The following is a 15,135-nucleotide window of genomic DNA, read 5'->3' as shown; positions in this document are numbered from 1 at the left end:
AACATTTTTATCACAAGTGGATAGTGGAGTTTAATAAATCTTCGATTTAGTGCAACGTTTTTATCACGTAGTACCGTTGCGGTAAATCAAACGTTAGTGCAAACAATATACGGTAACTCGAACTCTCGAAGTAATGCAAAGCGATAGCAAGAGCAATATAACAACGTTGTTCAAACGGTAATTTCCATATTCACAGTATGACCAGCCTTGTTAAGTTGTAAACACACAAAAGAAACACGTAAAGATCACTTTATCAGTTCATTCCTCATCCAGGAATCCCTCGAATTCTTCTTCTTCGGTGTCCGAATTGAACAGTTGTGCGAATACGGCGTCCAACATGGCCGGCTCCGTCTCGTCAAAGTCGTCATCAGGGTCGGTGTCGCTGGTGTTGTCTGGCATTTCAGTGACAATCCCTGCCTTCCCGAAAGCTCGGACCACGGTCGATGCCCAGGCATTTACGATCCACTGGCAGATAGTGACGTATGACGCTCGGCGCCGTCTCCCCGTCTTGGTGAACGTGTGTTCGCCGTTCGTCATCCACCGCTCCCACGCAGTTCGCAGTCTAGTTTTGAATGCCCCGTTGACACCAATATTTAGCGGCTGGAGTTCCTTTGTTAATCCACTTCTTGCTTTGTTTCCTCGGAAGCTCCGTTGAGTCTATACCTGGCGCAGGTCGTCTTGTTGCTTCCTCCACTTCCGCACCATTGATTCGTTCACGTTAAATTCTCTTGCCGCTGCTCTATTTCCGTGTTCAACTGCGTGACTGATAGCCTTCAGTTTGAACTCTGCGTCGTAAGCGCGTCTCTTGCAAGGAGCCATTTTGGGGTCTTTACAGACAGAAATGGTTTGGGACTGAATTTACTGCTGTTACCTCGGCCACGCCTACTGACTACGGTAGCCGCGATTAACCAATATTACCGTAATCCATACAAAAGGCGCTCCGGGTTAAAAGGCGCACCGTAGATTTTTTAGAAAATTCTAGGCTTTTAGGTGCGCCTTATAGTCGTGAAAATACGGTAACTTGCAAACATCACCTCAATGATGTTAAATTAACCAGCACCTAAAGCGCCCACTGGTCTGCTCAAATCTCCTATTAATGCAAAACAGAGCGGGGTAAAACGGCTCGGAATCGACAAAAGCTTTGTGTTTAACTCGTAGTTTCTCCGTGATTGAGCGAGTTAAAATTATGAAACATCATATGGAGGTATTTCAAAGACTTGTGGTTCTAACGAGAGCTACCTCGTACCACCAGAATTGGACGGCATTAGGTGGTCCAAATCGGCGTTTGAAAACGGGTGGTTCTGATCACAAATCCGCATGTGGGGGGAGGGGTGGAGCAGCTGCACAAAATGCACTCAACTGCCTTGCCAGAGTGTGAGGTACATCCTCACAATTTCTGCAGAATTGTCTAATCATCATAATTGTTTTGCAACAATTAAGCACTATTTCTATGGAAAACAGCATGTTGGGAGATCTTTATGTTTTCTGATGCTCTTTTTACTCTATTATTGAGGTCACAGTACACCTCCCAGACACATGCAGCCCTCCTGTAGCGTGCCACATAATGCCCAAGAGCATACTGTGTCATTCCTCCCTGGAATGCTGTAACGGCTTTTACAGTAAGGGTTTTCTCCTGGAGCACCAGACTGGAGGGAAATTTAGACAAAGAGCCTTCAAAGGAACTTTCACAAAGGTCAGTGTCAATCAGTCCAACCTCACACAGACTGTAGCTGTATCATTCCATGAATCCAGGACCTTTTTTGCCCTGTTGTCTTGCACTTTGAAGGCACACAGGTATTGAGATGAACTTTGGATTAAACAGAGGCAGGGAGAGTGGGGAAGGATGAGTCTGTGATTGGACACATGCCACAGATCTGTAGGGCAGCAATGTCACTGCACACAGGCAGAACTTTCCTCGTTACTTGTGTGCTTAGACTGCAGTACTGAGAGGAACATTGGGCCTCATTCACCAATATGTTCTTAAGAATCTTCTTAGATTCTTTCTTAAGTTGTTCTTAAGAAGTTTCTTAAGAAAACCCTACGTTGGATTCATCAACTCGTTCGTAAGCCTCAGAATTGTTCGCAGCTGTGTTCTTAGATTGATGAATGCCATCTGTTCGTAAGTTGAGAGCGCGTTAACATACGATTAGCATAAGTCACCGCCCACTAATGTCCATAAAAGGAACTGCAGCAGGACCCTGTAGACAGAGCAAAAAGCAGCAAAATGTAAAAGCTGTGCTCTGAAAACCGGTCTCTTAGTTTTCTTTTTGAAGTGAATCAAGACTGTTAGACTGAAATTGTGACAATAATGCATTTCTGAGTGGCTTCTGCATCGCTAGAGGAAATTGTTCCTCAGGTACAGGTACACAAGCCTAGAGCATCCTCTTGTGGTTGTCAGTGTGAAAATAACGAACATGTGAAATTCTGTAATAATGTATTTATTTTACATATAAGTCGCTCCGGAGTACCCCCTGACAAACTATGAAAAAAAGTGTGACTTATAGTCCGGAAAATACGGTAGATGCTAAGGAGGTACCATCGAGAGTGATAATGAAATCTAATCTATACCTAGAGGTTCAGGACCAAACACCATGACCTCAAAATTCATTCCATGCTGCTGAATGTTTCCTAAGGGAAGAATGTACAGGGTGAAAATGAAAATGATTGTTCCAAGTCTAGACCCTTGTGGAACTTCATGGCTAACCCTACTGTATGAGGAGGGAACACCATGGACATGAGCAAACTGGTATCTATCAGATAAATATGATCTAAACCAGTCTAGTGCTGTCCCATTAATCCCAATCACATGTTCCAGTCTCTGTAACAGAATGCTGTGATCAACTGTATCAAAAGCAGCACTGAGGTCCAGCAGAACCAGAATAGAAACCAGTCCTTAACTATCTTAATTATCATATTCCTCGTGGTACTGGTCAAGGAGGGGGAGTGGAAGAAATTTATCACTCCAAGTTATTAAATAATCCTAGACCAAGACATGGTTCCAGTTCATTTGAAAGCCTGACTCTTGGCATCACCCATCGGAACCAGAAGGCAGAAAAGCCACTTTTGTTTGTAGTTGTATATCGGCCCCCTGCTGGACCACATTCAGAGTTCCTATCTGAGTTCTGACTTCTTATCTGACTTGGTCTTCAGAACAGATAGTCATTATTTAACTTTAACATCCATGTAGACGTTGTAAATGACAGCTTTAGAAATGGCTTCATTTCATTACTTGAGTCAGTTGGTTTCCTCCAGCAGATAAACCAACCAACTCATAACTTCAACCACACCCTAGATATAGTTCTGACTTATGGTGTTGAGGTAGAACATGTGTCAGTGTTCCCTCAGAACCCACTCCTGTCAGACCATTCTTTGATCACGTTTACATTCATGATTAAGGATTCTTCTATGTTCTATGTCTTACTATAGCAGATGTCTTTCAGATAATGCTGTAGCTAAGTATAAGGAAGCAATCCCTGTGCTAATCCCAGGACAACCGTGTGTTTCCCTAGGGTGGATTGTGGCCCTCGAGGACTGGGTTTGGACACGCCTGTGTTACATAGACTGGAACATGTGATTGGGATTAAAGGGACAGCCCAAGACTGCTTTAGATCTTATTTATCAGATAGATACCAGTTTGCTCATGTCCATGGCGTTCCCTCTTCATACAGTAGGGTTAGCCATGAAGTTCCACAAGGTTCTGTACTTGGACCAATCCTTTCCACCTTGTACATGCTTCCCTTAGGAAACATTCGGCAACATGGAATAAATTTTCATTGTTATGCTGATGACACTCAGCTATATTTATCTATGAACCAGAGGAGACAGAGCAGTTAGTGAAGCTTCAGACCTGTCTTAAAGACAAAGTCCTGGATGTCTTCAAATTTCCTTCTCCTTAATCAAGGAAAAACTGAGGTCATGGTGTTTGGTCCTGAACCTCTAAGGCAGGGGTGGGGAACCTTTTTCATATCGAGGGCCATTTCAATTTTTATAAAGTCCTCCGAGGGCCATACTATTACGAACACATAGCTAGGGATGCAAAAAAAGACAAAAAAAAGTCTATAACCACTGTGTTACTAAGTCTCATGATTGCTGCATTTGAGTTTGAATTATTTATTTAACACACATGCATATAAAATCACCAAAAAAAATAGAATAAAATGACAAGTAAAATATGTTTTCATGATCATACAAAACAATAAAAAAAAGAGGTGCAGAGTTGAGGCAAGAGACCAGTAAGGGCCTGTTCGAGGCCTCTACTCACAAAAACTGCAATACAACAAGATAATCAAGAAAATAAATTAAAAGAAAGAAAGATAAAGACAATAATAATAACAACTAGAAAGCACTCGGAGAGCGCAGACCTCCGCCAAGCGCAACAATTCCTGGCATATTGTGATTTCCACCATAAATATTAGTCCCACATATACTTTGACTACATATTTAGATTCCTTGACCATAAAAACATAACGTTAGCCACTGGAATCATAACAATATATGTCTTAGTTAAGTAGTTATTCACGAAAAAAAATTCACACTTTGAAACAATTTTACGTTGTCCGGCGCGAGCGCCTCAGCGGCGGCTACGAGGCACGTTCACGTGAGGTTTCAGCTTCGTGGCTATTAATTCACTCATCACAAAACTTGCACGCGTAATATTCTCTCTGTCGGTACATGGTCGTGTGAAAGCTGCTTGTTGAGCCTCCAAACTCCGACGAAGAGCGTTAATTTTATCCAAACTCATCTGTCCTTTCAACTCATAGAGTTTAGCGTGTTTCGCTACGCATTTTTCGTCCGTGTCAATCAGTCCAGCCCACTACGTACATCACATGCTGTGTTCACTGACCCTGACCTTGACTCGGACATAACATAACCGTCTGTTTTATCTCAGAAAACGGGAAAATATTTCCTCTTGTTACGAAAGAAATTTCAGGACACGAAAGGCAAAAATACGCTACCGCTGCTACTCGCAGCTCGCGGAGTTTAGCGAACGGTCCCACTGTATAAGTGCACATATAAAATATAAAAATCTTATTGCGTTGCGGGCCGGTAGAAATGGTCTCGTAGGCCGTATACGGCCCGGAGGCCGGAGGTTCCCCACCCCTGCTCTAAGGGATAGATTAGATTACATTATCACTCTAGGTGGTATCTCCTGAGAATCTAGTCTCTCTGTGAGGAATCTTGGAGTAACTTTTGATCAAAATCTGTCCTTCAACTCACACATTAAATTAGTCTCTAGAAGTGCCTTTTTTTCCAACTGAGAAACATTGCAAAGATCAAAAAACTACTGATGCAGCATGAGGCTGAAAAGTTAGTCCATGCATTTGTTACTTCCAGGCTGAACTATTGTAATTCTTTATTATCAGGGTGTACAAACATCTCATTAAGAAGCCTCCAGGTGATCCAAAATGCTGCATATACAGTTCTTACAGGTATTGACAAAAGAGATCACATAACTCCTTTACTAGCGTCTCTTCATTGGCTGCCCATTAAATTTAAAATAATTTTTAAAATTCTTCTTCTGACCTACAAGGTCCTCAGAGGTCTACCTCCATCCTACCTGGAGGAGCTAGTGACACCTTACCATCCAAAAAGACCGCTCCACTCTCAGAATGTTGGTCTACTTGTGGTCCCCAGAATCTCTATGGGTAGAATGGGCGGCCAAGCATTTAGCTACCAGCCCCCCCGCTGTGGAACCAGCTCCCTGTCCAGGTATGGGAGGCTGACTCCATCTCTACTTTTAAGATTAGACTTAAAACCTACCTCTTTGAAAAAGCTCACTATCACTAATTTTGTAGTTGCAGTTATTATCCTAGACAGACAAATTATCATACTTAGGGGGTCGTCTAATTATTAGGTTAACATCTAAGTTTTGCTGCTATAGGCCAAGGCTGCCGGGTTCCAGAAACATGATCACCTGACAGGCCTCTGTCACCCCACAGGGTCATGGTTTCCTCTCCTCTCCTTCTCACCAAGTAGACCAGCAATGTTATTTCTTGTGTAGTTTTCTGCCCTCCCCCCTCTGTTTTCATCTACAGGTATCACCGCCTTCATAGCTGTACACTGACCTACTGACCTCTGACCCCGCTGACCCACGCAACTCTACCGGCAGTTTATTATAATTAATATACCGTATTTTCACGACCATAAGGGGCACTGTATTAAAAAGGCGCAGTCTCAGTTATGGGTGCTATTTCTGTATTTAAAACATACATAAGGCGCACCGTATTATTAGGCGCATTCTGAAACATACAGTAAAAAATGACAACTGAAGGAAAACAATGGGCCAGATTCACGAAGCGTTCTTACGAACAAATTTGTTCTTAAGTCCCACTTACGAACAGTTGACGAAGATTGTGGCATTCACCAATTTCTTCTTATCCTGGATTTATTCGTAGGTAAGAACAAATCCTACGAACACACAGGAGTACTCTTGCGCACATTTCAGTGCCGACATGTTGGCATGGTTGTGTTTTCTTCTCTTGTGCAGTTCAATAAAATTCAATATTACAATGATAATTCTGTCATATTTATTTATTTATTTCCTATTTTTGGTGATTTACGGAGAATTTTAAACCAAATTGGAAACCATGCCAAAACTGTCTTTTTATTTGATTTTATCTTGATTTATTTTATTAGGGGATTGAGGATATGCTCTGGTTGTTGATACCACTGACCAACCCTCAGACTCCACAGGAGTTTTATTCAATCAGATGCATGCGCGCAGTCGCTCCACCATTGAACGCACCATCGGCATGTTAAAGGGGCGCTGGATGTGTTTGGACACAGAGCCACAACCCCGTGAGGATGTGCGTCCTGACGCAATGATGGGGCCAGACTGCAGGCACGTGGTTCACGTTCGAGCGCGATTAATTGCCCGTTTGTGAATAAAATGCATTATTGTCACAATCCGAGCACAGCTTTTACACGTTTTTTTTTTTTTTTTACATTCTTCTTTTTTTACATTCTCGTTGATTTCTTTAAGCGTGTTGGCTATAGTCATCAGGGTTGAGGCAATTTTATCAAGCGTGTTAGCCATCCTTTCTTGATCGTTCAACACGGCGTCAGAAATCAGGCGTGGAGAGGCAAGCTTTGGGCATTTCGCTTTGGGCATTTGGCTGCTTTTTGCTCCGTCTACAGGGTCCTGCTGCAGTTCCTTTTATGGGCATTAGTGGGTGGTGACTTATGCTAATCGTATGTTAATTACACTCACCTGGCACGCGCTTTCAACTTACGAACAGATGGCATTCATCAATCTAAGAACACAGCTGCGAACAATTCTGGGGCTTACGAACGCGTTGATGAATCCGACGTAGGGTTTTCTTAAAAAACTTCTTAAGGACAACTTAAGAAAGAATCTAAGAAGATTCGTAAGAACATATTGGTGAATCGGGCCCAATGAGTTTCGACACATTTATTGAACAAAATATTAATTCTTCCACCACAAAACCAAAGTTTTCATCTTCTGTATCTGAATTAAACAGCTGCACTATTTCAATGTCCAACATCCCGAATTCCTCTTCTTAATCATCTGAATTGGACTCACCGACCAGTTCCGGTTTAGCGTTGATTTTATGAAAGCTCTTACAATACATGAAGACGGTATCATAGACGGCCCATGTGTCTGCAATCCACCCGCATATGGTGGCATAACTTGCCCGCCTATGGAAGATGGCTACCCTCCCCTGGTAATCCGCGGGCAGCCGCTGCGCAACAGTTGTCCTCGCGCGTATGGAGAGACGCCGGCGCCTCATAAAGCGAAAACACTAAGATTGCTCGATTGCCATTTTCAGCCGCATATTCGATGGCCTGCAGTTTAAAGTAAGCCTCATTCATACGCGTCTCACTTGACCGGCGCCATTTTAGGGGATCCTTATGCGTAAGTGTGCCACTAATCGATTGGCGGAGCGTTTACCGTAGTGCACCCACCAAAGGCGCACAGCAGATTTTGGAACTCACAAGGCGCACCATATTATGAGGCGCACCGTCGATTTTTGAGAAAATCTCAGTGTTTTAGGTGCGCCTTATAGTCGTGAAAATACGGTAATTAATGTATCTGCCTCGTTTCTCTTCTACCTGTCCTCCCCCTTCTCCTCTCTCTCTACCCAGCCGGCCATCAGCAGGAGGGTCCCCCTATATGAGCCTGGTCCTGCTCAAGGTTTCTTCAAGTGGCTCAGTAGTTAAAAGCTGGTGAGATGAAATGGCTGATTTGGTTGCACCAGGGTGTTATGACGGGGTATTACAGCAGGATTTTTTTTGGCAAAAAAAAAAAGCATCATCATGCTCAAGGTTTCTTCCTGTTAATGGGGAGTTTTTCCTTGCCACTGTTGCTTGTTGGGGTCAGGCCCTGGGATTCTGTAAAGCACCTAGAACCAATTTTGATTGTAACACATGCCATATAAAGATTGATTGATTGATTGAAAATGAGTATTAGTACATGCTAAACCAGCCTCTGGAGACACCTGGTGAACATCAACCTGTAAAAGAGCTTCCCGATTCGTCTGACGCCTCTGGTTTCTCTGCGCTTGTCTCCTGACAGAGTGCCAAGCACTAGCTACTGGTCAACAGGGCAATCACCCAGGACTGTAGGACGCGACACACCAACCCGTGCACTGACTGGATTGATGACAAGAAGGCCAATGACTCAATGCCACACACATGGATACTGGAGTGCCTAAAGCTGTACAACATCAACAGGAAACTAATAGAGATCAAAGATCCTGCATAGGACCCTCAGACTCCCAGGCCTCTGCCGAGGACCTGAGTCTGAAGGCAACACTGCCCAGGAGGGCGAGGAAGAGATTTTTTATTTTAGGGAAAAATAAAGAAACATTAAGACTGACATGGAGTGTTCATGCAATTATACGCATTCTTAATGTGAAATTACTTATTTAACACATAATTGTGATATTCGTAATACCTTTATAAATTTCGGACAATAATCATACCAAGGAAATCCATGATCGTTACACACCCTAATCTCATTCCAGACAGGCACAGGCAGCACTGCCAGAACTTTTATGTGTCATAATAAAAATGTATCCATTAACAGTTCAATACTCCACTGTTGGGGGTGGCATCTACCACATGCAACTTCCTGTCACAGGGGCAGCAACAAGTCAGGGTGGCCAATCCCACATCAAAACCCACCTTAGTGAGCACAGGGTCTCCTGTGCCTTGAGCCCCTGCTGTTCAGCCTGCTCATCCATGACATCACTGTTTTAAAGTTTTTAAAGTTTTAAAATCAATCACATAATTAAGTTTGCTGACAACACAACGGTGGTTGGTCTGATCAGAGACAATAATGATACTGCATACAGGAAATAATATTGTAATGCAGTTCACAAAATGTCAATAAGACAAAAAGATTCTCACAAAGCAAAAGAGTTTGTGGTTGTTTTCAAAAGGGCTTGCAAGCTCCGCCATACGATACTGACCAGTGGTGGAAAAACTGTGAAAAAACTCAACAGTGTCAAGTTCCTGGAGGTTCAAGTGGCAGACAACCTGCCCTTCACCACCAACCCCAGGGCCATTGTTAAAAATGGTGTCAGAAAAAGGGTCTACTTGCCATCACCACCTTGTACAGAGGCACTACTGAATCTTTTGTATCAGGGGTGCCCACACTTGCATGCAAGCTACTTTTCAAATGACCAAGTCAAGAAGATCTACCTACTATAAATTTGCAAAACATACATTTATTCATAAATATATTGAGAATTCTTTATATGAACCATATATGCTGGTGTACCTTGCATAACTACATGAATCCATATTGCTTAATACAAATCTGTGCATTTTTTGTCATTACCTTACTCTGATGACTTGCACTGAATGGAATCAGCCAGGGATGCATAGTCCAGACAGTAGCTGCTTGTTCTTAACGATTAAGTGACTCACCTGGAACGAAGCAATGGCTGCCTTTGCTTGTGTCAGCTGTGAGAAAAATGACAGCTGTTCGGACAATTGGGATTTTAGTTCCTTCACCTTTCTCCTTCTCAGATCGCTTTTCGGAGGGAAGTTAGTATCGCATCTTTTATGAACAGTCCGGAAATTTCGCTCCAGATTTCCCTTTTTCGGCATAGCGATGACAGACTAGCAGATGAGGCAAACACACTTTGAAAGTGACATAGTGAAGACAAAAAAAAAATCCACCTCCCATTCCTTATGGAAATGGTACATTTTTGGCTTTTTATTTGGTCCAGCTCCCCCACTCATTTTTATATCCTTGAGTTCAGAAGAAACAAATTGGAGGCTAACTCACTAGCTTGCTAGAACGCGCAGTTAGGTGCGCATGTGCAGTGACCCCTCTGTCAGAAAAAGCATGCGATCGAAGTATTGGGCACCCCTGTTTTATATCATATGCACTCATTCCTGGTTTGGCAGCTGCAAACCACCATAGGAACATCTGCTGAACAGAATCACTGAGACAGCCAGCATAAACATTGGTCACCCTTGCAGTAATAGCTGATAGCTTGGGTATCTGAGCTGACACCCTACTCACTTAGAAAATCAGATCCAAAACTCTTCTGATTGATAAAGCCTTTTGCTGGATATTCAATAGCTAGGTCCACTCAGCACTCACATTTTCAGGAAAACATAAGAACACATAAGTCCCCTCCTCCTCCCCCCCCTCCACTCACCATCAGTCCCCCCCCCCCATCACTTACCACCAGTTCCCCCCTCCTCCCCCCCTTCATTCACCATCAGTGAGCAGGATGTGCGCAGGCAGTTCGCCAGGCTGAACCTGCGCAAGGCCCCTGGCCCGGACGGCGTGTCTCCCTCCACCCTGAGGCACTGCGCAGAGGAGCTGACTCCTGTCTTCACAGACATCTTCAACTCCTCCCTGGAGTCGTGCCAGGTGCCAGCCTGCCTCAAAACCTCAACCATCGTCCCTGTCCCCAAGAAGCCACGGATCACTGGGCTTAACGACTACAGACCTGTGGCGCTCACCTCTGTAGTCATGAAGTCCTTAGAGCGCCTGATCCTGCCACACCTCAAGTCCATCACCACCCCCCTCCTGGATCCACTGCAGTTCGCCTACAGAGCCAACAGATCTGTGGACGACGCGGTCAACCTGGCCCTTCACTCCACCCTGCAGCATCTGGACTCCCCGGGAACCTACGCGAGGATCCTGTTCGTGGACTTCAGCTCTGCGTTCAACACCATCCGCCCCGCTCTGCTACAGGACAAGCTGTCCCAGCTTAGTGTGCCTGACTCCCTCTGCAGGTGGATCACTCACTTCCTGACGGATCGGAGGCAGTATGTGCGGCTGGGGAAGACTGTCTCCGACTCCGTCACCATCAGCACCGGATCACCCCAGGGCTGTGTACTTTCCCCCCTCCTCTTCTCCCTGTACACAAACTGCTGCACCTCAAGCCACCAGTCTGTCAAACTGATCAAGTTTGCGGATGACACCACCCTCATCGGTCTCATCTCCAATGGCGATGAGACTGCCTACAGGAGGGAGGTGGCTCGTCTGGTGTCCTGGTGCGGACACAACAACCTGCAGCTGAACGCTCAGAAGACAGTGGAGATGATTGTGGACTTCAGGAAAGTTACAGCCCCTTTGCCCCCCCTTGCCCTTATGGACTCCCCCGTCACCATCACGGACTCCTTCCGCTTCCTGGGCACCACCATCACCCGGGACCTTAAGTGGGAGCCAACCATCAGCTCCCTCATCAAGAAGGCCCAGCAAAGGATGTTCTTCCTACGGAAGCTGAGGAAGCTCAATCTGCCTCCCAGGATGTTGGCGCAGTTTTATACGGCCATCATCGAGTCCATCCTCACCTCCTCCATCACCGTGTGGTTCGCTGGTGCCACCGTCAGGGACAGACTGAGGCTGCAGCGCGTCGTGCGCGCTGCCGAGAAGGTGATCGGCTGCAGGCTCCCATCCATCCAGGACCTGTATATCTCCAGGACCCGGAGGTGTGCAGGTCGGATCACGGCCGACCCTTCCCACCCTGGTCACGGACTGTTTTCCCCCCTCCCCTCAGGCAGGAGACTACGGTCCATTCGGACCAGAACCTCCCGCTACACTAACAGCTTCTTCCCCTCTGCCATCAGGCTGCTGAACACCAAGTGACTTATCACTTAAGCACCATGTACAGCAGCCAGCCGGACTCATAAACAATACACTACTCCTCATGGACCTGCACTATTTCTCACCACTCACTATTTATGTAAATACTGTATATAAGTCTTATTTTATTTTATTTATCTTATTCTAGTGTGGTGTTGATGTCTAATGTTATGTTGAATGTCGCAGCGGCACACCACGACAAATTCCTAGTTTGTGTAATACTGTGTATTACATGAACAATGGCAATAAACCTTCTTCTGATTCTGACAAAGCCACAACTAATATGTAATTTATAGTCTGTAATTGCTGTTCGTTCTTTCTTTGTCAGAGCAAAAGCAGCAGTATCCTACAACTTTAGCCTGGCTTGATTGAGAGAAATTTGACTCATCCCACCTACCAGTCTGTCTTTGATGGTGTCAGAGTCCTCAGCTTGACCTTGTTTTGCATAAAGCTGCAACTGGAGAGAATGAAGCTGTAAGAGCTGGTCATGGACCTCCCGCTCCATCACCTCTCGTTCAGCCTTAACTTCAGTTAACTCGGAACGCTGGTCCACCAGCTGTGCCTGTCAAGAAGGATGGAGGAAAACTTAGACAGACATACACACGTGTAGGTAGACAGATGATAAACACACACGCGTAGATAAGCATACACATGTACATAGATAGATGAGACATATACATGGTTAGATAGATAGATGATAGACATATACGCATGTAGATAGATGGTAGACATATATATATATACACACACATGTAGATAGATAGATGGTAGACATATACACGCGTAGATAAATGATAGACATATACACACATGGATACATGTAGATCGATGATAGACATATACATGACTGGATAGATGATAGACATATACTGTACATGCGTGGATACAAAGATGATAGAAATACACGCATAGATAGATAGATAGATGATATACATACACCTACCACTTCTGGGCTTAACAAGAACTGTGCCCGTGGCCTTCCATTTCCTCACAATGTTCCTGACAGTGAAAACTGACAGCTGAAATCTTTTGGACAGCTTTTTGTAACCTTCCCCTAAACCATAATGCTGGATAATCTTGGTTTTGAGGTGATCAGAAAGTTGTTTTGAGGCTCCCATGTTGCAGCTCTTCAGAGGAGCATCAAACAGAATGAGAACTGGCATTTGGCCACCTTAAATACCTTTTGTCATTATTTTATGCACCTGTCAAATAAGTTCAAGGCTTAACGAGCTCACCAAACCAACTTTGTGTGTCCAGTTATCTTGTGATGAGTTACAGGCCATCAAAGCAACAAAATGACAAGGGTGCCCACATTTTTGCACAGCCTATTTTTTACATTTGATTTAATTTCATACAATTGCATACTATGAATACTTAAAATCTGTGTTTGGAAATTAAGCTAACACTTGGCTCTTATGCGCAAATGAAGGACATGTCACCAAGATAATTTTGTGTTAAGTCAGAGTCCATTATTATACAACCTCAGAGGGGGTGCCCAAACTTTCTCATACCACTGTATATGCGCGTAGATCGATGATAGACATATACATGCATAGATAGATAGATGATAGACATATAGATGCGTAGGTAGACAGATGATAGATATATATACACACGCAGATCGATGATAGAGCTATACACATAGATAGACAGATGATAGACATATACACACATCGATATAGATAATAGACATATACACACGTAGATCGATAATATACCTATACAGGCGTCGATGGATGATGATATATACAAATATATCTACACACAGGCGTAGATAGATGATAGACATATACATGCGTAGACACAGAGATAGTCACATAGACTGTTGATAGATAGACAGATAGATAGACAGACAGATAGACAGATAGACAGACAGATAGACAGACAGATAGATAGACAGATAGATAGACAGATAGATAGACAGATAGATAGACAGATAGATAGCCTGCGCGTCTTACCTCCAGTTTGTGATTGAGCTGAAATACTGTTTGGGCTTTGTGACAAAGCTGAGCAAAGCAGGAGCTGAGCGTGGTCATCTTCTGGCGACCTTCGTAAGTGATATCAACTTGATCCGGGTCTATTTCTCCAAGCAGCAGATCCACGTCGACAAAGGCCTTATCAAACTCTTTTTCCAGTACTTCTAACCAGCGAAACATCGACATACCAGAGCCCGAGCTTTGGCCTACCGGAGAGTAGCCAGTGGAAGCGGACATATCGAACGATGATAATCGCTAAATGGATCACTTTAGCGCAGAGCAACGCTTATCAAGTTCCCCGGATAAACACAAGTGAGACAACGTTGAGAGAAGACTACTGCAAGCGTGAGAATAGGCAGAGTATGACTGTAAATGAATCACAGACAGTGCCCGATCCGGATCCGAACCCGGAACCCGCCTTCCATGTCCTCTGTGCGCAAGCGCTAACATACGTCACGATTTATACGTTTGAAATCAAAGCAAAAGAAAAAAAATAAACTTCTCAAAGAAAATAGGTAAATAACAAACAAACTGATAGGCATAAAATCAACAATTAGGATAGAAGGCTATAAATAATTAGACGTAAGATTCTATCTTAATTTAAAGACAATAACCATTGCTAGCACACACACACACATAAACAAATATATGAAACTTTACTTACACGTTCCTCGCACAGTTCTCAGGATTTCTGAGTGAATGAAATGTGTTTTAATATTTAGAACAGAATACTGTAATTACCTACAGTAGACCCTGGAAGCTTGGTCTTATTCGTCTCAGATATCGTCTCGTCTCACAATCTCAATTTCCAACGCTTTCAGTTTTGTTTTTTGCAGCCTTTTAAGCAATATGATAAACTAAGTACACACAGTGATTCAGATTTTTAAAAAACTGTCTCAAAACTAGTAAATTAAATTTAAATTAAAATGATTGATTTAACACCTATATTTATATATAAAACTAATACTGTATTACTAATGTTAAATAAGTCAAAATTACTATTTCGTATAACATACATATTACTGTATGCTAACTTATTGTAACTAAGGAGAATAATCAATAATTACGTTAATGGTTCAAAAC

General features: G+C 43.5%; 1 protein-coding gene across 3 annotated transcripts in view; it reads right to left on the bottom strand.

Annotated features, from left to right (window-relative positions):
- Nucleotides 1-14,739, bottom strand: part of gopc (golgi-associated PDZ and coiled-coil motif containing) — a 47,225-nt gene extending 32,486 nt beyond the window's left edge. For 2 of the 3 annotated variants that reach the window (XM_029849224.1, XM_029849225.1), the window contains exons 1-2: nucleotides 14,035-14,616; nucleotides 12,474-12,638 (exon numbers count right to left, since the gene is read on the bottom strand). In XM_029849224.1, coding sequence (XP_029705084.1) covers nucleotides 12,474-12,638; nucleotides 14,035-14,289 — 420 coding nt within the window. In that variant the 5' untranslated portion in view covers nucleotides 14,290-14,616. Of the gene's footprint in view, nucleotides 1-12,473; nucleotides 12,639-14,034; nucleotides 14,617-14,716 lie in introns of those variants that run through there. The other variant, XM_029849226.1, reaches the window with a different exon arrangement.
- Nucleotides 14,740-15,135: the final 396 nt, after the last annotated feature.

Source organism: Takifugu rubripes, chromosome 16, assembly GCF_901000725.2.
Source record: "Takifugu rubripes chromosome 16, fTakRub1.2, whole genome shotgun sequence".
NCBI classification, from domain to species: domain Eukaryota; kingdom Metazoa; phylum Chordata; class Actinopteri; order Tetraodontiformes; family Tetraodontidae; genus Takifugu; species Takifugu rubripes.
This window is presented reverse-complemented; position numbering and strand designations above follow the sequence as displayed.